At 45.2% G+C, this 25,353-nt stretch overlaps 1 protein-coding gene across 2 annotated transcripts in view; it reads right to left on the bottom strand.

Moving 5' to 3' along the window:
- The window catches only part of BRINP1 (BMP/retinoic acid inducible neural specific 1), a 111,944-nt gene that overhangs the window by 30,392 nt on the left and 56,199 nt on the right, over positions 1-25,353 (bottom strand). For both annotated transcript variants that reach the window (XM_079962057.1, XM_079962058.1), the window contains exon 3: positions 7,855-8,045. In XM_079962057.1, coding sequence (XP_079818183.1) covers positions 7,855-8,045 — 191 coding nt within the window. The remainder of the gene's footprint in view (positions 1-7,854; positions 8,046-25,353) is intronic.

The raw sequence follows: 25,353 nt of genomic DNA, 5'->3' as shown, positions 1-25,353 counted from the left end.
TGATAAGGAGCAGGTGTAAAAGTGTTGCCACATCACTGACACCCAAAGTATGAAAAAGAACCATAAGGAAAGCTTCACATCTCAGTGCAAGCCTGCCATTTTACATTCTCTTCATCGATGTTGTTTTAAACCATAAGCAACAAAATCATCATTTCGAACACTAGGAAGAATCTAGGGTGATGTGGAAAGTGCATGGGATTTTGTGAAACCTGACAAAGGACACATGGAGGATCTCTGCTTCTATTTAAAAAGTAAAGGCTTCTAGTACTTATATGTGCTTGACAACATTGACACAGTGTCTGCAAAACAATAGCACAATTAGGGCTAGGAGTGTTGTCTTGGCAATACGCACACACACCACACACACACAGATTTTTTCCAAACTTAAGTTATACATATGCACGCCTATTTCCTCATATAGTTCTGATGTCAAGTGTACCCCAAACCATCCCAGGTCAGATCAGGGCTACTCTGAAGCATCAAATCAGGTCCTAAATCAAATGGGGGGGGGGGCGACATGCACAGAGCTACTATGGAGTAGCAGTCACTGGGATGAAAGAAGTGGTGTCACAATTGTGAGCATGCCCATTTTCACCTGCAAAAAGCATGGGTGGATATGTTCGAGGAAGGGAGGAAAAGAGCAACACATCACCTCCCTGGAAAGAGCCAGCAACAGTAATCAAGAAGGGTTAATAGATTTTTTCTGCATTATTAAGTCCTAATTTCTCATTTATTAAGCAGACGCAGTGTTCAAAGTCATCTTCCCTTCAGGGCATTCCCTGAAAATTAGCTTTCAGCTCTGCCCACTCCATCCTCAAGCAGATGCAGTCCAAGGAACTGCCTAGCACATTCTCTCTTTACTTCTACTTCTTCTTTTGTACAGAAACAAAAAGAGGGCAGGGTCTTTTACTGGCACTGGGACAAAGGGATTGGCACTGGGACAGATCAGAATTAGGCTGGGAGGGCCAGACATGCTGCAACAAATGAGACCTCCCTAATCTTGTTGAACACTTTCCGCTTCTGGGAAACCTTTGTTGCTGCCAATGAAGAGGTTTCCTTGATATGCAAGTAGCAGCCTCAGAGAGGTGATATTTGCCATGACCATGGAACTTAAAGAACAATTCGAAGACTTCTGCAATTAAGAGCTAGTGTTTTAAAATGCTTCCAGGTGTCCTGTTTATTGAACTTTCATCCACTCAAGGAGATTAGATGGTGTTGGCGATTTAATTACTTTTCTTTCTTATCTGTATACAATGAGGCTGGATGATGTAGCATCAAAGCAAGTGTTGTCCCACACTTCTCAGTGCATTTTCCGGCTGCTCTCCTTATCCCCAGAAGTCTAATCTTTCGGGAAAGTATGGTTGTTGCACAAGACCTCCCAATCACCTATAATTGTGCAACTTGGATTTGTGATTAAATCCCATTTTGTGATTAAATCCCACTTGAAAATAGCAACAGGCTGGAAGAGACACAAGTGTGGTTGTTTTTCCTTCTCCCTCCCAATCTCCCCTTCCTTTTCTGTCATGTCTTTTAGAGCATGAGCCTAAATGCTGCAACCATATTATTACTGATTCTTCTAAGCTACTAAGGGAGTCTTATTTTGGCTGAAAAACGACCCTCTACACACACACATCCATGGTCCCGTGGTTGCTCAGGCTTCCCCTCAGCCACTATCTGCACAAGGAAAGAAAAAAGCACATTAATTGCATCCACACAATTAACACAAGCTCTAATTTAGTCCATTGGTCTACATCAGGGACTGGACTGGGTGTTTCCAGAACTCAGGTGTTAAGCAGGTGGCAACAGAGGATAAGACTATGGCTGTGCACATTTCTACATTCCTTGATTTTCTGATTAGGTTTGAGCCCCACCAGAAGAATCAGGCTTACCATCAAGTTATGACATGCATACACAAAGATGCTGTCACAAATCAAACACTGGAGGGTTATCTCAGCTCATATCCCCCCCCCCCCGAAAATACCATACCATAGTAACAAACAATAACAATACACCCCACCGCCTCTGCCCATAGTTTAAAGGTCCTAGATTATTTAGTTAGCCAAAGGTCTGGGTTTTATAGGTCAAAACAAGCACTTTGAATTGGGCCTGGAACCTAATTAGCAGACAGTGCTGTCAGGCCAGGACTGGATTTTATATGCTCTTTATTGTCCTGGTGAGCAACCAGGCTGCTGAATTCTGCATCATCTCAAGTTTCTGGACAGTCTTTATAGGCAGTCCTACATGCAACATGTTGCAGTAATCTAACCTAGAGCTGTTAGACTTGCATAGGCATCTGGTCTACTCATGTAACAGAATGAGATGCTGGAGTCCTGATATGGAGAATGTGAATATATAAGACAGAGAAGGGGAAGCTGTGCTATTCTTTAACTACAACTCCTGTCATCCTATTCTGCCTTAGTCAGACCACACCTGGAATACTTTGGGCACCACAATTTAAGAAGGATGTTGACAAGTTGGAATGGGTGCAGAGGAGGGCAACCAAGATGATCAAGGTTTTGAACACTAAGCCTTATGAGGAGTGCTCGAAGGAGCTGAGTATGTTACCTGGAAAAGAGGAGACTGTGAGGAGATATGATAGTCAACTTCAACTATATTAAGGGCTGTCACATGGAGGAGGGAGCTTGTTTTCTCCTGCTCTGGAGGGTAGGACTCGAACCAATGGCTTCAAGTTTCAAGAAATGGGATTCCGTCTAAACATTCGGGAAAACTTTCTGACAGTAAGAGCTGTTCAGCAATGGCACAGACTCCTATGACAGGTGGTGGATTCTCTTTCCTTGGAGGTTTTTAAAGAGAGGATGGATGGCCATCTGTCATGGACTCTTTAGCTGAAATTCCTGCATTGCGGGGGGTTGGACTAGATGTCCCTTGGGGTCCCTTCCAACTCTAAGATTCTATGATCCCTGACCGTTGACCATGCTTCCTGTGGCTGCTTAGAGTTAGAGTCCAACGATATCTGAAGCATATTAGAATGGGCAAAAGTGCTCTTGAAAGTGTATCACTTTTGCATTCTGCCTTTCCACCCCAATTTTATCTGGTTATCAAGATAGACAGATGACTCCCTGCTTCAGAAACCAGTTTAGGGCAAGCTATTTCACTGATGAGTTTCAGAGAGATGAGATGTCATTCATAGGTAATGGTGTGTTGATCTGCAGGTCCTCAGTGATCCTTAGTGTGATAAATTAGATCTGAACTAAAACTCACCCCCAGGTTGAGCTCAGTGGTAGAGCCTCACTATCTCTGGGAAGGGCTGTCCTGAAATCTTAGAGACCCTCTGTCAGCCAGTGTAGACAATACCAAGCTAGATGGACCAATGGTATGACTCATAAGGCCGTTTCTTACGTTCCTATATTTGTACTTTTGCAAATCTTGGTATTTCCACTAGTCAGAGGATACCACCCTCTTCCACCTGAATGTTACTGTTTTGGTCGCAACTGTGGACACCATTTTGATGCAAAGGCAGCAAAACATTGAGAGATTACTCACTGTAGAGCTTAGAGGCTTAGTTCTTATCTCTGAGGGAACTGTCTTTTCGGTAGCACTTAAGAACACTAGAAGATCTCTGTTGGATCAGACCTAAGGACTGTCTCAGGTGTGGTGGCCTTTTTCAGCCCAAGGCCCACATTTCCTCCAGGGCAAGTTTACTGACAGTGGTGGGTGGGACCACAGACAAAAAGTAGGTGGAACAAATAATGCACCTACATTTGGCTAGTTCTCTCTCTCCACCCCCCACCCCCACCCCACCCCGACAAGCAAGAACACATCCCAGGCAGGGGAAAATGCTCAAGAAGGCTACAAAGTAGGGTTGGCGGCCAGTGTGGCCTAGGAAAAGGGGGTGTGGTCTGGGGAAGTCCCAAAGGACAGACAGAAAGGCTTAGAGGGCTGTATTTGGCCCCTGTTCCCCACCACGTCCTATCTGTCCATCCCACAGTGGACAGCCAGATGCCTTTGGGAAGCCCCCCCAAGCAGGACACAAGCACAATGGTTGCCTCCCTCTTATAATTCTCAGCAGCCAGTACTCAGAAACATGGAGACACTGTATAGTCATCATTGCTAGTAGCTACTGAATTTGTGAGTTTGCTTAATCCCCTTTTAAAACTGTACTATGGGATTTGCTTTAAGGTGTGTGAATAAGTACTTCCTTTTACCTGTCTTGTTCTCTTACTATTCCACTTCATTGGATGACTTTGTTTCTAGCATTATGTGAAAGGGAGAAAATCCTCTACGCCTATCCACTTTCTCCACCCCATGCAAACTTTATACACCAGTTCCCCTCCCTTCATCTTTATACACGTCTCCCCACCTTAATCGCCTTTCTTCTGAGCTAAAATGCCCCAAATGTCATAACGTTTATTCATAAGAGAGTTGATCAGTTGTACTATTGTACTCCAGTGGTGAACAAAAGTGTATTCGGTTTTCCAAGTGTGGTTGCATCATGCAACATGTGGTTGCATGCAGGTGAGGATTTCTATGATGCTATGCTCTTCCAGATCCACCCCCCTCACCCCTCCACACACACACACACACAAAGAATCCACACAGAAAAGTTTCATGTTGGGTAAAAGTGTTCAAAGTCTGCACTTCTCTTTGAACTGATGAACAGTAATAATACGTTGGGGCTATATAGTGTTTACAAAAAATAATTACTCACTGAGTATATTCCAGCATCCCAAACAACACCCCCCCCGCCCCTGCCACCAAAAACCCCCACTCTGTACATAGAAAGCCAATAGGTCAGTGAACATGCTAGGTGTGAACCTTTATCATGGGCAAATGGTTTTCAATTTCCAAGAGTTTCTTTATTCATCACATTATATCCAACCTTTCATCCAAGATGGCACACATGGCTCAACCCCCATTTTATCCTCAGAACGACCCTATGAAGTAGGTTAGGCTGAGTGGTTCAAGGTCAACCAGTGAGCTCCCCAACCAAGCAGGGACTTGAACCTGGATCTCCCTGGTCTGAGCACAGAACCAGCATAGCACAATGGTCCGTACACCAATGAGGGCAATGAGACACAGAGGAGCACTCAACCACCCAACTCCCCATGTACACCCTAACAAAGGATGGCACAAGACTTATGACTTGAGAAAGAAAGAATAATGTGCACACTTAGGGCTTCATTAGTACCCATCAGCACTAAGAAGCTGGCACTGAAATGCCTTCTAGTGTTGTGGTTTTCAAGCTCTTTGGGGGTAAGTACGTTGTCTGCATTATCCCAATGAGAAAGAGGAACTATCAAATGTCAAGAGATGATAGGTTGTATGAATATTCTGGCTGAATTGGGGAAGTAAGTGTGTGTGTGTGTGTGTGTGTGTGTGTGTGAACCTGAAGTCTCCAAATAGGAAAATACTTCTGCTCATAAACAATGCATGCTCCCCAGAGGGTCCCTTTGCCTCATCCTCCTCTTTACTGCCATCAAGACGAATCTTTCATTCCTCTTGCGCCTTTCCCTGGCGGCTCTCCCTCCCCATGCGCTCTGTGCTGGGGGCTGATGGAACGCTTAGCTCCGCTGTCCATCGCCAGCTCTCGTTACAAGCCTGTGCATATTTTAAAGTGTTGTGTCATAAAATCAGGAGCACGAACAAGCCAAGGTGAATAATTCACCATCGTGCCTGAACAAAATTAAAAGTATATTTCACCGTCAAAAGGTCTGTGTTATTTGGAATTTCCAGGGAGATAAAAAGAAAGAGAAAAAAAGGAAAAGGAAAGAAAATTGGATGGTTGTAGGAGGTGAAATGAAGAAGCAAACCCTAGTCCCTCCCTCATGTAAATTCAAGGCACGCAGTCAGATCATCTGCTTGTTTGTTCAGAAAAGTGCCACTGTGTTCAATGCAGTTTAATCTCAGGCAAGTGTGAACTGAATTGAAGCCTGAAGCAACAATCTAAACAATAGGGATAGGGAACCTCAGGCTTCTCTGTTTACCCCTCAGGACTCTCCACAGGCCAAACCTGCTTCCCACAGGTGCTTTTGCATGGCTGGAATGTGCCCTTGTGCAGCAATAGTGCCTCTTGCTTGCATGAATGGAGAGGGGTGTTTCTATGTGTGAAGAAACCTCTGGGTTTTGCATGGCTGGAATACAACTTCATGTTCAAAGTTAAGAGTCAGATTCATTGTTCTGCTTGTTTCTGCATCTGCCCTTGCCAACAGCAGCATGAGGGCTCCTCAAAAGGCTGCACATATGTGAATATGGCCCTCAGTCTAAGCAAGGTTCCCCAGCCTTGTTATACATGTTTACCTGGAAGTAAGTCTCATTGAACTCAACAGAGTTTACTTCTGAGTAGATGTGCACAGGATGAGCTGGCTGGAGTGAGACAAACCACTTAAGAGCATAAGAACAACCTGCTTGATCAGGTCACCTAGTGAAGCATATTGTTCCCACAATGACCACACAGATGCCTGTGGGAAGTCAACAAGCAAGACTTGAGCACATGGGCCCTTTCCTCTTCTGTAGTTTGCAGCAATTGGTATTCAGAAGTATCAATATCTCTCAGCAAAGCGGCACATCAATCAATAGCCTTCTCTTCCATGAATCCATCTAATCTCTTTTAAAGCCATTTGAGTTGGTGGCTACCAGTATCTCCTGCAGAAGTGAGTTCCACAGTTTAACTATCCTCTGAGTGATGAAGTACTTTCTTTCTGCCTGTCCTGAATCTTCCAGAATCCAGTGTTATAAGAGAAGCAGAAAAACTTTTCTTTGCCCACTTTCTCCATGCCATGCATAATTTTAAAAAAAACTTCTAGCATGTCACTTCTAACCCACATTTTCTCCAAATGAAAAGCCTTGTAGGACACTGCAGAATTCCCATGGTGCTGAGCAGAAGCCTCCTATAACTGCTTGCTGCAAATTGCCCTGGGAGTGGAAAAAGAAGCACAGTGATCCCAACACCCACCTCCCTGAGATGCTCCAGAAGGATACTGTGGTCAACAACATCAAAAGCCATTGAGAAATTGATAATGAGCAGGGTTATACTCTCACCTCTCTCTCTCTCTCTCTCTCTCTCTCTCTCTGTCTCTCAATAAATGTCACTAACAAGGGTGACAAAGACAACTAATTGGGGATGCAATGGTGACAGAGAAGTAGGCTTGCTTTGCTGCCAACACTGCCACGTGGTAGACACGGTGAAGCAGCCTCACTCATGTTTGTCAGGTTTAGACAGGGTCCTATACCACCTGCACTCTACTACCAACCCTCCTGCTTCATGGCATGCTGGTCACAGGAATATCAAGGAGACCCATGTGCTCCACAGCAATGATGAGTGCACTCAGGAGCAGTTGTGTAAATGACTCCACACATTTTACCATTCCACAGTGAGACAAGAGACTCAACAAGAGTGTCTGCCATGTCAGCTGAAAAATCCCCCAGAGCATTCAGGATTCCACCAATCTTCTAGGGCAGACCAACTCAGTGGGTCCCCCACCATTGAATATGTGGTTTTTCAAAACAAACAAACAAACAAACAAACAACAGTATTCTCATAAAAATTAATCATAAGTGCAGTTTTCCCTGCTTAAGGACACATTTGTGTATAAAGTTTTGACTACTATATACATTTTTATTTTTTTTGCTAGTAACATTCCTTTCTGTTTGTTATTTTCACTAATTATACACACTTTCCTTTAATAGATTGGTTGGAAAACTGAGCTGCAAAGCCTGGAGCAGTGTGAATTTCACAGGATACCTGTGTTTTGTTTTGTGCATATGTTGAGGAAATGCAAAATCAGCTAAGTTCACTTTGGAATGCAAACACAACCAATATCCTCCCCCATCCTTACTCACCAACCTCCTACCCCAAACCCTTGTGGGAAAGGTACAAACCTCACTGCCACCTACCTCCCAAAGTAGCAGAGATGAGTATGTGTGTGCCGTACTTTTTGATGATGGTATCAATGAACTGCTGTGTTGTGGGCCTCCTGCCCAGCAGGCGGATGCTCCTCTGGAACTCAGGCATCAGGGGGACGGGATTGCGGAGCAGGTCTCTCCGCTCGATGGCTGTGTTCCTCACCTTCCAACGGGCAAATTCCCTAAGCGACAACACAGGAACACAACAAAGGTGAGGTTCCAAGTCCAGGCAGGAAAGGCAGACCACTGGGGAAATGGCTTGTGGAGGAACACAAAGGGGAAATATTGTGCAACTTCACCGCATCTTACACCACTGGAGAGATACAGAGGCACATTTCCAGGGCTAGAGCTAAAAGGTTTGAGGGCTGGAGAAAGGGGAGGCAAAAGAAGGAGAGGAGGAGAGGAGAAGGAAAGATATTATTTTGATATGTATTGATTCATCCCATAGTAAGAACTAGACATCCCCTAGATGTGGAGGAAACCATTCACTTGACAGAATGAAACTGAACATTGCTCAAGGGGTGAGAGGATGAATCTAGGATTTTTCAACCAAGGAATGTGAGTTTTCTGAGCAGTGCTCTGTGCCTGTATTTCAGGGACTACACTTGATCCAAGGAACCTGCAGTTCTCCAAATGTTGTTGGACTCCAACACCCATCAGCCACTAGCCAGCATAGCCAATGGTTATGGATGATGGGGGTTGGAGTCGAGACACACTGAAAATTATGGACATGATTAACTTAGGCCCTGTAGTTTCAATGGGTCTACTTGGAGTAGAATAAAGTTGGCTACACCTCCCCCCCAAATATATATATATATATATATCTGGATGACCACAGGTTCCCTATCCATGGACTATACCATTTCACAATCTTTGAGAAACAGCTTTCAAGTTTGTTTGTATAGCTCTGTCTGAGTATTGATTAGTGTTTCATGGGTGAACTGACTGGTCACAGATGAACAAAATCTCATTCCAGACTATAGGTTGGACAAGAACTTTCCAAGGAAACAACATTAGATTTGTGATACCCCAAAACATTTGCAAGCTGGGCAAATTGTATCCTGAACCAGACCCATACGGATTTTGATAACTTAACCACTGGCAATAGGCAGGCGTCACAAGGGAATTCACATAAAGTCCATGATAGTGATATGAATCCCAGTGCCCTTATTCTGCAGCAGCGAATCCCAAGTTTTGCAAGAAGGTCATACCTTCCTGAGTCCTCTGAATGAAGACGGACAAGTGAACTAATCTATAGATGGTATCCCAAGGCACAGAGTGGGCAACATCACTTTTTCATTTGTCTTTCACCTAATGACAACCCTGTCAAGTAGGTCTTAGTTATCCTCATTTTTAGAGTGGCCACTTGCCCAAAGCCCTTCAGTGACACAATGGCTTGTTGCCCATCTAGACTGAGTTCCATATTCTATCCTCTCTGCCTATTATCTAAACTGACAGATTTATTTTTAGAGAAGTTAAAATATTTGGGAAGATTAATGCTGAATCAACCATTACAAACTGTATATAAAAATAATCAGTGTCGCTTGAAATGCCTATTCAAATCACAGTTCACTGCCATCTCCCTGCTCCCAGTACTTCAGCTATGTGTTTTGGTGTCAATAATAATTCAAAAATATACAAGGCTACATTTTATATATGTGTGTGTTCTGCCCCTAACAAAGGAATAATAGCATCCATTCATACATGTGCTGCAGACAGGTGTGTTAAGTACTGTGGGTTGTATCTGTTAGTCCTACTAGGAAAACACCCTTTGAAATCAATATACATGATCAATTTACTTCTATTAATTTCATTGGGTCCACTTTCAGAAGCACTAACAATGAACACAAACTTATATATTTTCCTAAAAGGAAGTGAGCGAGCCCAGCCAGCACCTCAAAAGCCAGCTGAGTCCCTCCTTCCTCTGATTAGACCACTCCAGTGAAGTAAAGTCAATTCCACATACAAATTTTAAACAAAACGAACACAGGAAATCTAAACAAGGCTGCACACTTCTGACTATGCATGTTAATTTGAATGATGATTCCATGAAAGTCAATCTGTTTGACTTCACAGAAAATATTTTAATTTTCTCTTTCAAAACTTCAGCATCTGAGATAAAGCTTCCCACTTCCCAAAAATGCACACTGGCCCTTCTCTGCCCTTCCCCAGTTGTTTTCATTTCCCAGTACCACTCCTCCTCCTCTGCTCCCCCTCCACTCCCTCAAAAAGGAAAAAATAACCCGCCTAAATTCATGTGGTTCTTCCTTTGGGTGCTGGGAAAAAAGTAGCCACTTCAATTCACCCTAGAGGCATAAAATAGCACACTTTTTCTTTCTGTTACATATAAACATTTTACCGAGCCGTACCTTCTGTCCATCTAGAGCAGAAGCTTTCGACCTTTTTGAGTCCACAGCTCCCTTGACCAACTACATTTTTTCTGCAGCTCCCCTGTGGGGCTCAGGAGCCCAGTTATGTCATCCCTTGCCTGCAGAGCTGGCAGCCCCTCACCCTTTTTTGAACACCCACTCAGCCTCCTCTCCTTGGGAGTCCTCCGGGTAGCTGCTGCTGCTACCCCTGGACTTGTCTGTCCATTCCCAGCAGCAAGGGCTGGGGGATTGGCAGGCTGGGCTCCCTCGCCCGCTTGCTTGCTTGCTTACTCCGAGGCCGCCTGAGCTCCTGGCAACCAGCACCCCCTGGCCAGCTGCAGAGGTACCGTTTGCCTGTGGAGCTTGTAGCCAGGGCTGCTGCAAAAAACAGCTGTGCGAGCCTTTTGGAGGCAGAGACATGAGAGGGCATCAGAAGAAGGAGGGAAGGAAAGAGGGACAGAGGACAATGTTGCCCACGGCACCCATGACCATCTTTCAAGGTACCCCATGGTGCCATGGCACACTGGTTGAATCCTGCTCAGTGATGCTGAACCTGGGACCTTCTGCATGCAAAGCAGGTTGCCCAACACATGAGTTACAACCCTTTCCCTAAGGTTGGGCATTTGCTGTGGATGGCAAGGAAAATCTGACTACAAATAAAAAATATGCTGCCACAGCAAGTAAATGCAAATTGATTGTGACATGGCAAATATTTCACTGTTTTGCTTTGTCAGCATGCCCAGAAATAAGTGCAACAACAAGGAAGCAGGAGTTTGGGGGAGCAATTAGGTTTCGTGGGGAGTTTCCAGAAACTATCCCACCTTAGCATTGATTCGTACTCCAGCAAGATGGTCAGGAACACCTGGCCCTTCTGAAGCCAATCAAAAAAGGAACTAAACAGCCACACGGATCCAAGTTAAAACTGGATAGCTGCTGATTCCTTATATTATTACATGGGAGGTGGAAAAGGGTAATGAATGGAATTGTGTATATTTAACCTGGAAAAGAGGAGACTGAGAGGAGATATTATAGTCATCTTCAAATATCTTAAGGGCTGTCCCATGGAATATGGAGCAAGCTCGTTTTCTCTTGCTTTGGAGGGTGGGACTCAAACCAAAGGATTCAAGTTACAAGAAAGCAGATTCTGACTAAACTTCAGGAAGAACATTCTGATGGTAATAGCTCTTTGAAAGTGTAACGGGTCTCCCATGAGAGTTGATGGACTCTCCCTCCTTGGAGGTTTTTAAGCAGAGGTTGGATGGCCATCTGTCATGTATGATCTCCCCACTACAGCTCAGTTAGATGAGTAAGGTGCTGATAAAACCAAGGTCACAGGTTTGATCCCCATATGGGACAGCTGCATATTGCCGCATTGCAGGGTGCTGGACTAGATGACCCTCTGGCGCCTTCCAACTCTACAGTGCTGCAGTTCTATGAATGTTTATAATGCATCATGGCTGGGTTGCCCATTTCCACTGATACTGGAACTGTGTGGCTTGGATTTAATTCTAGGTTCAGGGTAGGGAAGATTTTCCAGCCTGAGGGCCACATTCCCTACTTGGCAAGCTTCCAGCGGAGACATGCCAGGGATGGGTGGGGGCAGAGGCAAAAGAATGGGAAGCCAAATACTGTAACTTTTACCTTTTTCACAGTAAGCTACCTTCTACACTCACACATCCCTATCTGTCCGTATGAAGCAGGGTTGGTGAGGCGCGTCGCATGGAGGAAGCCCCAGGGGCCGGACAGTAAGTCCCAGAGGGTGGATCTGTTCCACTCCATCAGGTATGAGATTTCCCTTCCTTGCTCTAGGGAAAGGTTGCTGAGTCAAGAAAATGGTAATCCAACCAGGTTACAAAAGATAGACAAGGGGTGGTCTAAGAAGGGGTTTCACCAGCAACATCCAGAAAAGCTAAGAATTTGATAACTGCCATGCTGCTCAGGCCCACCCTGCTGCACTCACGAGGTACATCCTGGTAACCCTTAAGTGAAAGGACTTTCCTAGACAGCAGTGCCAGCAACAGGCTTAGGCATGATTCTACTCAGTAGATACTCAGTAGTATCTAGGAAGATGGTTCTGGGAGTGGAGGGTTAAATTGGCCATTGGTCCCAACCATGCTGATAGACAGGTCCTTGTTGTTCATCCTCACCCTTTGAATCAGAGGCATGAAACCTGCGACCCTCCAAACGTTGCTCAACTCCAACTCCCATCAGCCCCAAATGTGCATGGATGATGGGAGTTGGAGCTGAATAATTTCTGGTGGGCCACAGGCTTCCCATTACTGGAGTACTGGGCAATATGAATAACCAGGGTAATACTGCCACTCTATTCTGCCTTAGTCAAACCCCACCAGGAATACTGTGCAGGGGAGGGTGACCAAAATGATTAAGAGTCTGGCAGCCAAGCCTTATGGGGAATAGTTGAGGGAGTTGGGTGTGTTTAGCCTGGAGAGGAGCCCAGCTCCTGCCCACCTAGCAGTTCGAAAGCACCCTTAAGTGCAAGTAGATAAATAGGTACCGCTTTATAGAGGGAAGGTAAACAGTGTTTCCGTGTGCTGCGCTGGTGCTGGCTCACCAGAGCAGCTTTGTCACGCTGGCCACGTGACCTGGAAGTGTCTTTGGACAGCGCTGGCCGCCGGTCTCTTAAGCAAGATGGGCGCGCAACCCCAGAGTCGGTCACGACTGGCCCGTACGGGCAGGGGTACCTTTATCTTTACCTTACCTAGCCTGGAGAACAGAATGAGAGGGGTTTGGCTAGATGACTCTTGGGGTTGCTTTCAACTCAACAATTCTATGGCAGCCCTAGCTAGAAATGTCAGGAATTTAACTGGGGTCTTCTTCATGCAAAACATATGTTCTAAGCACTAAGCTATGGCTCCTCTGCACTGATAATCCTTATCAGTGCTGGATTGGAGGGAGTAGAGTTATGGGTCTCTCAGCTTTAATATCTGGGGTGGGGGAAGCATCTACACATTGGTTTCTGGAGCCACCTGGGACTGCTTGCCTGCCTGAGGTGAAGAGAAGTTGCAAGAATTTGACCTTGTTTCTTGTCACAGCAAAAGGCAATGTATACTTTGCCCCAAGGCACTGCCACACTAATGAGCACACAATAAAGCCTGCACAGGTTTTTAAGAAGAACAGGGGGGAATGGTGGGTGCCACCAGGGACTGTTGGGATGCTCATTAGCAATATGCTCCCTCAAGGGGACAGAGAACTGGAGGGAAATGCTGCAGAGGAAGGATAAAGTTCAAAGCCTGGGGGGCATGGAGTTTGCCCTCTGGGGAACAGGAGACTCCAAGGGCACGGGAGCATCTAACATAAGTGACGAGTCCACGAAGGAAAGGCCGTCAGAGAAAATTAAATACTCCATCTTCCAACCACCGCACAGGCCAGAGGGCATGAAGGGGGAAAGAAATTAGATCAGCGTGAAACCTTGGGGTTGTTGCTTGATACCACGAAAAATAAAGGAATTAAATACAACAATTGAAGAAAAATCCGAAGTGTGTTGAAAGAGAAATTCAGAGCTGGAGTATGCAAACCCCAGGAAAACTAGGCTGAAGCCAGATCTTTGACTACAAGCTCTTCTGGGGGGGGGCTGGGGCTGGGGGGCTGTCTTTTGCTACTGAGTTGAGTTAGGTGGGTTAAGAAGAATGGCATCGTGGCCCCCATTGCTACCCCTCCCTGTTTATTATTCAGCTTCCCCAGCATCACCCAAGAGGTACCATCTGCTCTGTGCCACCCACAGCCTGATCTGTCAGCCGGTGGCTTTTTCGACACATGCTCACGTCAATGTTTTTCTATTCCTAGCATTGCCTCCTTTGCTGCTGGGTCAGCCTCCTACTTGCGTGATTTACTGCATTTAACACTGCAGTGGCTAGATTTCTTTCTTTCAGCTTCTGAAGCAACCAGGAGAAATGAGGAAGCCTGAAGGGTTGGAGGGAGTCCTTTGCACAGAACAAAATGCCCTACTTGAAAAGCCACTTCCATGTAGAACATTGTGAAAATTGGGCATGTAGCCCATACAAAGGAATGCCAGTGTGGTGCCTGTGGACAGAACAGTGTCCTTGAGAACTTCTCCAAGCATATACGAAGTCTCTGAGCCTGCCTACGAACACAATGCACTCAACTCACTCACTGCCCCACTTGTCATTGTTTCCTTTTTCTCCCTTAAGAAGTACATAGAGCTGGAGGAGGAAGATGGAAGAGCAACACCCTTCCGTACTTCCTCTTTCAGCTTTATGTGCTTTTCAAGGTTCAGATTAATTTGGCTGGATCCAACTTTTACCCAGATTCCATGGGAAAATGAGGTGAAGGGTGGTGTGTGGGTGGGTGTGCGCTTTCTCTCTTTCTGTTTGTGCTACTGATCTGGCGTAGAGAATGGAGACTCAAATGGAGAAGTGACCTAAGAGACTTATTCAAAAATCTAAATGGGACCAAGGACTTAGAAAGGTCAGGGACTTGCTGACCAAGTTTCCTGGATGTGTGTCTGTTAGACATGAAGTGTGGCTTGAATTTAAACAATTTAGCTATCAGTAGAATCACTGAGTTGGAAATTAACTCAAAGGCCATCTAGCCCAACCTCCTGCTTATGCAGGAAATCCTGTAGGAAATTTGCTACACGGCATCCCATTCTAGGCAGGCTTATCATTCAGGGACATAAGAAGACCTCTCCTGAATAAGACCCAAATGTTAATCTAGCCCAGCACTCTGCCTCCTGCATTGCCAATCCAGATGCTTCTGGCATGCCTATGAACATCAAGGGGACAGTCCTGCCCTGCAAAATGTAGCAAGCCAGCCCTTCTCTGTTTGGGGCATCTTCTGCTCATGCTGCTGAGTGGGGCCCTGGTCTTCTGCCACAGAGTCCTGCCCTAACAGCATCACTGAGCAGCAGCTGGAGCAGGGAAGAAGATGTAGCAGCTCCTAACTTGTAGTGGTCTGATCCCATTCTGGCTCTGGGCCATCTTCCTGACAGGTGATTTCTCTTGCCTTACTTTACTTGCACAATAAAATCATCTCAGCAGCAAATAATTAGGTCTGACTCATAAAAGGAGGCCAGGCTGTCTGAGCAGACAACACTAGAGTCAATGTCACACTTGTTTGGTTGTTTTTTCGTCGTCCTTCCCCCCCCCCCCCATTTCTTTCTTTCTTTCTTTTTTAATACAGAGCTGGAATAATCCACTTACTAAGAGCTGGCTGAAGGTCACGCCAAACCTATCTCCTCTTAGAAGCAATTTACTACCTGATCAGCATTTCCAAAACTTTCATCTCATCCCCTTGTTCTCTCCTCCTTCTCTCCACAAAAAAACAACCATCACCACCACCTCCTCCTGCTGCATTTTTGGCATCAGATGTAAAATTGTTCCACAACATTCTTAAGTGAATCAGAGATAGGTATGACAAAGTGAGTCCTTTCAGGAGTACTGTAGCAGGTACTAGTAGGTGCACTGGTGCTTGTGGGAACCATGTTGGTGATCCCTAATACGCCAGATACAAAGCTTATGTGTGGTCTCTGCATTCAACTTACTTATTCTTTTAAATCATTTATATTCCCCCCCCCCCCCGTGCCAGTACCCACAAGGGGTCTACAAGGTGGCTATCATTGATATAAAACAATTTTAAAGCACAATCAATTGGCAATACGACAACTCGTATAAAAAATAAATAAACAGAAACCAATAAGGCCACAAATAATGAGAAAACTGCCGCAGTGGCAGCAACAGAAACAGCAGCAGAGACCTCTAAAACAGAAATAAATCACTAAGGCTGCAAGCCTAGGCACATTTACTGCGGAGTAAGTCTCACTGAACTCAGTGGGGCTTAATTCCATGGTAATCAGAGGGTGCTTTGACGTAGCAGCATATTTACCCTAATTAAAATGGAGCAGAGCAATACTGGCTGCATTTAGCTACAGTTTTCATTTATTATTATTTTACCATTTTTACACCCCTCTCTTTAGTAAAAAGGGTCTCAATGCAACTTACAAAATCTAGTGCTGGAGATGATCTCTGCCTTCAGGCTCACAATCAAAAAAGACATGGCACACAAGGAAGAAAGAGGAGGACAGAAGAGGGAAAAGCAAGCTCAGCACAAGTTCTTAAAGTTACGATTTCTAACACTGCAGCTGATGCCAGCAGTTGCTCTGGCTGCCTTGTATTTGATAAAGAACAACCCTGTTCACTCAGATCAAAGCTGGCGACAATGTCCAAGTCAGAAGTACATTCTTACCACACATTCTCCCCCCCACCCCCGGACTATGAAGATCATGATTTGGCTAAAATAGGGGTCAATGGGTGGATTTTGTGGGTCCTTTCCCTTCATGATTTGTGTACTGGTATTTACTTCCTCAAGGGACGTGGGTGGCGCTGTGGTCTAAACCACAGAGCCTAGGGCTTGCCAATCAGTATATCTGAAGGAGCGTCTCCTCCCCCATCGTTCTGCCCGGACACTGAGGTCCAGCTCCGAGGGCCTTCTGGCGGTTCCCTCACTGCGAGAGGCCAAGTTACAGGGAACCAGGCAGAGGGCCTTCTCGGTAGTGGCGCCCACCCTGTGGAATGCCCTCCCATCAGATGTCAAAGCGATAAACAACTACCTGACATTCAGAAGACATCTGAAGGCAGCCCTGTTCAGGGAAGTTTTTAATATGTGACATTTTAGTGTATTTTTCATCTTTGTTGGAAGCCGCCCAGAGTGGCTGGGGAAACCCAGCCAGATGGGCGGGGTACAAATAATAAATTATTATTATTATTATTATAATCAGAAGGTCGGCGGTTCAAATCCCCATGACGGGGTGAGTTCCCATTGTTCGGTCCCATCTCCTGCCCACCTAGCAGATTGAAAGCACGTCAAAGTGCAAGTAGATAAATAGGTAGCACTCCAGCGGGAAGGTAAACGGTGTTTCCATGCGCTGCTCTGGTTTCGCCAGGAGCAGCTTAGTCATGTTGGCCACATGACCCAGAAAAAACTGTCTGAGGACAAACGCCAGCTCCCTTGGCCAGTAAAGTGAGATGAGCGCCACAACCCCAGTGTCATCCACGACCGGACCTAACGGTCAGGGGTACCTTTACCTTTTTATTTACTTCCTCACCCAAATTCTAATTATGTGGGAGTCTAGGTCACATCTCCATAGCAGTGAGTTTCACAATCTCATGGCTGTTATGAAGGATTGTGCTATGTCAAGTGACCTACCTCACCTGACTATTTCAGAATGTAGGATTTGTTCCTTGCAAGGGAGGTGGTGGAAATGCTTCAATGCTCTCTGGCTCCTACTTGCCTCATTTGCATGCAACACTAAGCCAAGCCCAGGAATATCTTCATTCCCCTGGTTATTAGTTTTACTAATAAAGCTAGCACTTCTGCCCCAGTTTCTAATGTTGTTGTTTTTAATGCTGCAGTACCTGTTGCATTATGAAACTGCTTTTTAAATCAATATACTACCATGTCACACTAAATTTTGAATGGTGGGAAAGAACTGTATGCCAGGATACCAGTCCAGATTTCATCACATGAAGTTACAATACAAAACTCCCATTATTTTCTTGGTTGCAAACACATATTTCCCCCTCTGGAAACAACATGGAAAAGAGCACTTCCACTAGACAGTGGCTTTTACGTTGTGTGAAAGATCACATAAAACGTGGAAATGTCAGGAAAACAGAATAATGCACTGTTGGAATGCAGCCTTAAGTTGGGATCCAATCCTTGATACTTTAGTGGGGACATCTGATTTTGAACAAAGAAGTATGACAGTGTAAATAAGAATTTTAATCCTCATCATCCAGAGTTGTCAACGACGTCCAGGGTGGCCAACTGAGAGTTCTGAATTGACATAATGTTTTGCTTTGCTTATTTGCTTGTGCATATTTCCCTTTGGAGGAAGACAGGGAGAAGCCACAGCACAGAATTAAAACGTAAAATAAAAATAAAATACAGGAAATCTAAATAAGGTCCCCTTGTTAGCCTAATCCTGCAAAGCTATAACGAGGAACCCAGTTTATTATAAACAAAAGACTTTCAATCAGCTATATATTTTAACTGACTGTACTGGCAAACACCGTTTTTATAATCTACTACCCTCCATGGCTGGTACTTTAAAACAGTAATTTAGAACATAAAGCCTTGCCCTTGAAGAGCCTAGGGATCCTCTTACTTCATTGCTCAGTGCCCAATCACACAACCTCCTCACCTCTATCAGAGGCTGCCTGCCTCTCCAGCTCACTGATGATATGAAGAACGATGCCCTGAACAACATGCTCCTTCACAAAACCACAGACACGCCTACTCGGTCACATGGAAAGCTAACACCCTCCTCCCCAATATGGTAGGTTTCTGTGTGCGAGGCTGTGTGCGTGTTAAGGAACGTCAATCATGTGGACTTCAAGAGTGGATCCTTGTTTAACTTGCAGATACCACCACCACTGATGACATTGGTGGTGCCATTTGGGTTACATAAATAACATCACTCACAGCCTGCAAAATAGAAAGAATGATTCCTCCTGTGGGTTTCGCATGACCCTCCTTGAAGTGGTGATACTGCAGTGGTGCCATAATGCTTTCACCAGATCTAAGGCCTCATAAACCCACACAGCAGATCACAGGATTCTGCTGTTTTGTTCTACACTGGTTTCATGTCTCAGTGCCATCATTCTCCTCCCACCATGGAAGGGCAGCTGCTTCCTGTATTTAAAGCCTACGGGTTTGCTGAACAACGAGACACGTGCAGTTGCTCGCTCATCTACTATGCCAAAACCCTCTGACTAACTTATCTTCTTATGCCGTTTAGTGTTTCATCCCCACCTGCACCTTGAACTTATTAGAACCCCTCTTTTCACTTTCTACCAGCTGTAAGATTAAAAGAAGCAGCACCAAGTATCCCCTGGATCAGGGTTGCCAACATTTTGGGGATCGTTGGCACATTTGTACTGGACAAGAGCCAATAAACTGCCGCTTGATCCAGACAAGGCTGAGGCCAGATGGATGGGGTGTGGTCTACTCTGAATGGGGTTACATCCAAGGGTTCTAAAGGAGCTTACGGATGTAATCTCAGAGCCTTCAACTGGTTACCCATATGCCATCAGCCAGGCTCAGGGTTTTTGTGTTGAGAAACAAAGCCCTGAACCAGGTACATTAAAGAGCACCTGAGCCCTTCATCCCAGCACAATGTCAGAGATCATCCAGAACAGTGCTGTTAGTTGTCTCCCATGTTACAGAAGCCTGGCTGGCCTCAGCTAGTAGTTGAGCATTTTGAGTCACCAGTTGCATGCTTTGGGAAAACTCTCCCAGCAGAGAGATTCAGCAGACACCTTTGCTTTTGCGTTCCAGAGTCTCTTGAAGGCTCTTTTATGCTGACAAGCCTTTGCAGTTGTTTAACTTTAACTTTTTAAATTAATCAGTCACAATTATGATTGTCTGCATGTTATTTTAATGATTTTTTATGTTTTAACATTGTATACCACCCTGATTTTTTAATGATATGGCCATATAGAAATACTTTTATAAATAAATAAAGTCAGGGGCACAAACTCAGAAATCCCTTCTACTTGGAGTGACCTGCATCCCTTTCTCTCATTTAAGCCTCCAGAATAAAACTCAGAGTGACAGCTGTAGATTGTCTATACACACACTATTGGCATGGCACAATGACACTGCAGAGGCAGCATGGCTCTGAATAGCAGTTGTGGGAATTGCAGGAGTGTTTTCGTGCTCAGCTTCTGCTTGCAGGCTTCTCATTTGGGCATCTGGTTGGCCACTGTGAAGACAGGATGCTGGACTAGAAGGGTCTGTGGCTCTATAAGTTATTAGAGTGGAACCTCTACTCGCGACCACAATCCGTTCCGGAGGCCCGTCCTTATGGCAAACAGGTCGCTGGGAGAGGCGCCGTTTTGCGCAGGTGCGGACAGTGATTGCCCGCTTCTGCGCATGCGCAAACGGCAATCGCCGCTCCTGCGCATGCGTGAATGGTGGCAAATCCACTGGTTACTTCTAGGTTTGCCATGGTCACAACTTGGAACGTCCGCGAGTAGAAGCAGTTGTAAGTAGATGTTCTACTGTATATATCACCCATGGGACACATCTCATTTTCTGTGCTCGCTTCATCTCCAGTCATCTATATTAAATATTTATCTGATGAAACAAACTCAGTATTGCTTGCACATTTTCCCATTACGAGCCTTTATCAAGATACTTCCAAAAGATATTCCCCCTTGGGCCAACTTGACCTGTAAGTATCAGAGCCAGAAACTTCCAACAGAATTACACCTCCTCCCTCCCTCCCCTTTGCCGCTCCCCTCCCCCATGACCTTTTCCTCTCTACATAATAAGATTCTGATATGCTGGAATTTACAGGGTCATAAACATCTTTTATTGAGTGGGGAAGAAGCTGAGTAATTTGGCAGTGCTTCTTCTAATAATAATAAAAAACTTTGGGGTGGGGGATGAGATGATGTTTGACACCAGTAAAGAACTAGAAGAAGCCAACATGTTCATAAGCAGATGATAAAGGATTCCTGACCATTAGGTCCAGTCGTGGCCGACTCTGGGATTGCGGCGCTCATCTTGCTTTATTGGCCGAGGGAGCCATGTGGCCAGCATGACTAAGCCGCTTCTGGTGAACCAGAGCAGCGCACGGAAACGCTGTTTACCTTCCCGCCTTAGTGGTACCTATTTATCTACTTGCACTTTTATGTGCTTTTGAACTACTAGGTGGGCAGGAGCTGGGACTGAGCAACGGGAGCTCACCCCGTCGCAGGGATTTGAACCACCGACCTTCTGATCGGCAAGTCCTAGGCTCTGTGGTTTAACCCGCAACGCCACCCGCATCCCAAGCAGATGATGGTTTCAGATTATAGCTGAGGACAGATGCTGGTGAGAAATGGAGGCTGGTCCAGTAGAGACAACAGGGAAGTGCCCACAGATTGTAGCTGCCCTCACTTGCCTGCCTTCTTAACTTACAACCTGGCTTTGGCCTACAATGCCTGCATACTTAGCACAACCAGTTCAGGAGCTGTTCCTGGCAGCCAGCTTCCTTCTCCTTAGCTTCAGTGTTCCCTTTGTAGAACTCAGCAGAGAGGAGGATAGGGCAAAACTGGAATGAGTTGGTGCTGCCTTTGTCTCTGGTTCTGCCCATCCATGGCCTCCCTGCTTTCTGTCCTACAAGTCCCAATGGGCCCCAACTACCTGGTAGGTAGGTATGTAGATATTGCTGTATTCTGATGAACAGCATAATGTTCACATCACAGATAATGGGGTTGTATTCAACCAAGTTTTACTGAGAGTAGATCCAGTAGGATTAATAATGCTGTATTAGGCACATTCATTAATTTCACTGGGCCTCAGTAGGCCTAGCATTAGATATAACTTGATGCAAGCCTACTATTATGTTTTAAATATATCTCTGTCCCATTCATAAATGAACACGTATCTGCAAATATTTGATGAAGAAAACAGTTCATGAAAGCCAGAGATATTCTCTCTCTCTCCCTCTCCCTCTCCGTGTGTGTATGTCTGTGCGCGCACGCATTTAAAAAATAAATCACCCTTTTTTTTCTTTCCTTTTTTAAAATGGCAAATGCAGACTGACGGATTGCAGCTCAGAAGTGGCTCCAACATTCCTTCCTAGCTGAAAAATGTAGAGCTCTTTTAAAATCAAATAAAAGATGTCATGCACAGAGAAGAATATCCACGTGGGCACCTGGGGGGCCAGCAGTAGTGGAATGACAGACATGCTGTGTAATCCTTTATCCCTCCACACTTCTCTGTCTCTTGAGAAACATCTAAGGCATATGAAGTCCTAAAGCCAAAGGAAAAGGAGGAGCTGGTAGATGTAGAAACAAATCTTGTTTACTCCTATTGTTTTATGTGTGACCAGTTTGGTGCTCTTCAGTCAATTACCTGTCCTGTGACACTTCCTTCATCCACCCTGTCCCTTAGCCAGTTTCTCATACATATGTCTCCACTCTCATCCACAATATATACTCCCTCTTTGCACATTTCTAGTTTAGTGCTTGTTTTCAGTGTCTATTTTTGCAAACTGCCTTCTCTCTCATCACTGAAGTTAGCTTTTCTCGGAGCATTGTCTTCACCTTCACCTGCCTTCTCTCTTCCCAATGTTTTTAGTTTCCTTTCTCTCCCTGGTCTTCTCAGTCTGCCCCACAAAGTCACCCCTGCCCTTACTCTCTGCGTGAGAGAGGTTTTAATCCCTGACAACTGACAAGGTTCCCTTCCCTCACATACTCGGAGCTCCAAGCATCTCATCTGCTTCTTACCGAGCAGCTGAAATGTTTGTGGACATACCATGCCTTCACACCAGTGTATTCAGTTGGTATCGGAGGCAACCCCACCACTATAAGAAGCATACAATAACAGGGCAGACTCCAGTAATGTAAATATGTTTTGATTTCTTGGTTTTCAGAGTCTCTCCCCACTACTCCATTTCTGATCCTGAAGGGATTTATCCAAGCAGCAAGAATGACTCCTTTGTGGAGTTGGCCTTGCTGCAGCTTTCTGTCAATATTTTATTGCAAATGACTATGTCAGCGCAAAGTTCTGTGAAGCGAGATGTATGTGAAATAGTCTCCGAGCACCACAGAAACTGACTCATGGCTTAGAAGTCGAAACATGCTTCTGAGTAAACTAAAAAGGAGCACCAAATACTGCCTGCTGTGGAAGTTGTGGAAACATTAGTGTTATATTTAAAATAATTAGCAACTCTCCCACCTCTTGAACACAAAGATGCTCAAAATGTCCATCAATAGGATTAAGATACAAAACTAGGAGATAAAGGACCTAGTTACAGCTAGCATGCACCAAACTCAAATAAAAACAGATTTTTTGGTCTAAAGCCTGCATCCATCACAGGCAATCATTCAGGGGGCAGAGGCAAAATGTGAGTGGACCACGAACAAAAGTAGGCAGAATGGATGTGACTGTTACCTTTGTACACTAGGTACTCCAGCTGTGCAAAAGTCAGAGGTTTCTACTCTCTCTTTCTCTATTTCCTCTCTATCCTCCATCCAAGCAAGAGACACCGTCAAGAATTTAAGGATGCATTACAGGCAAGATCACTCCAAGTCATTTGCAAGATGGACCATTGAAATCACCATTCTGAAGGTGCAAATAGATTCCCAACACCAGAGCAACTATTAGGTTTTGCAAGGCATTGCAGTGGTAGATCCCAGACACAAAGCTCTTCCACCATGAAGGAAGGAAGGAAGGAAGGAAGGAAGGAAGGAAGGAAGGAAGGAAGGAAGGAGATCCACTGAAAATGTTAGCTGTATAAAGATCCACACAAATGTTTACCACATAGCAGATGTGGAGAATTGTATGTTTTTGGACCAGCTCCTATCAGCCACAGCCAGCATGGAGAGTGGTCAGTGGTGATGGGAGTTGCCCTAAAGCCCTAAACAGCCCTGGCCCTGTATACCTGAAGGAGCGTCTCTACCTCCATCATCAAGCCCAGACACTGAGGTCCAGCTCTGATGGCCTTCTGGTGGTTCCCTCGCTGGAAGAAGTGAAGTTACAGAGAACTGGGAAGAGGCTTGGTAGTGGTACTCACCCTGTGGAACGCCCGCCCATCAGACATCAAATAGATAAACAACTATATGACTTTTAGAAGACATCTGTATAGGAATTTCTTTTATGTTTGATCTTTTATTGTGTTTTTCTATTTTCCTGGAAGTCACCCAGAGTGGCTGGGGCAACGTAAGAGCAATTACAGAAGGGAAGCAAATGATTTACTGGTTACCTGATCCCTCGTTCAAAGTCTGTGCTACCTGAAATCCAGTTGTTAACTACACTTCAATCCATTTACATGGCTGGCAACCTAGGAAGCTGTATTATACCAATTCAGACCAATGGGTCCATCCGGCATAGCACAGTCTACACTGACTGGTGGTGGCTCAGAAAAGGTTCACTCCCAGCTCTTCCTGGAGCTGCCAGGGATTTGTTTATTCATTTGATTTCTTGTGGTCTCTGTAAGGTCCCTGGGCAGCTTGCAACAATTACAGATACCCCAGGAGCTTCTGCATACAAGACAGTTGCTCTACCACTGAGCGATGGCCCCTTACCCTAACTGTGAATTAGGGAAGCTTTCTTTAAAATGTGGACAGGGCAAGATTCTCCTCCATCCCTAAATGTGTGGCAACATGGTTCTTATAGCATCGTTCTCACGTCACACCAAGGTCTGACCCACGCCAGTCTCTTGAGGGTGAGCTCTTCTTAGAGAGGCATGTGGGTGGTTCTCTATAGAGGGACGTGGGTGGCTTCCTGTCTTCAGAAACAGTGAGTGAAGAAGGGGAGGATAACAGAGCTTCCAGAAATAGCAAACACTTTAATAGGTAGAGCCAGAACTCCTTGTGCTTGAGAAAAAAAGTTAATTCCTAGCTTCAAACACAATGACTCCTATTCTTTACATAACTGCTTCAGCGGGAGGCTGCAAGCCACCCATTTGGAGAAAGAAAAAGCCGAATTAAAATTAAAATTGAGTAATGGCTTCGGCTTGGCTTGTTAGAACCTTAAATTATGCCCTATGGAGCCTCCCGGCTTCCAGGAGTGAGCTAGCAGATTTACAACATGGAGATCTTTAAAAATGTTTCCCAGGGACAAAGCTGTTCCAGCATCGAGCACTGAAGAGACCCACCTGAGACACCCTGGAGAGGCCTGACAGGGTGAAAAAGATTAGAAAATATCAGAATGGAAACAAGACATGTACAATTTCTGCCCTTCCCCCCTTCCAGTAACTGCTGTATTGAGGGAGAACGCAGTAGGTAGAATTTCCCTGCAGTGATACAAAAAGTTTCTGTTCTTAGAAGTTTGGAATTACAGGAACCATCCAACATGCGCATGATCAGCATATGTACGACCACTGAAATGAGTGCCATTTTTGGCATAGAAAGGGGGCAGGGTAGGGGCAGAACAGGGCAGAACAGATTTGTGTGTCCCATGTATGCGTGTGGCTGCAGGGAATGGAACCCCTGCATAATCTGGGATTCCCCTGCACGCCCAAACCGTGCTTACAGTACCAAACAAGACTAAGATTTCCTGAAGGGCAGGATTGGGGAACCTTCTTCAGCCATGGCAAAAGCAAAGGGCCACATTTTCTTCTGGGCGACCTTCCAAGACCACATGCCAG

Source organism: Podarcis cretensis, assembly GCF_951804945.1.
Source record: "Podarcis cretensis genome assembly, chromosome: Z".
NCBI classification, from domain to species: Eukaryota; Metazoa; Chordata; class Lepidosauria; order Squamata; family Lacertidae; genus Podarcis; species Podarcis cretensis.
The sequence above is the reverse complement of the archived record's forward strand: the minus strand, read 5'-3'. Positions and strand labels throughout refer to the sequence as shown.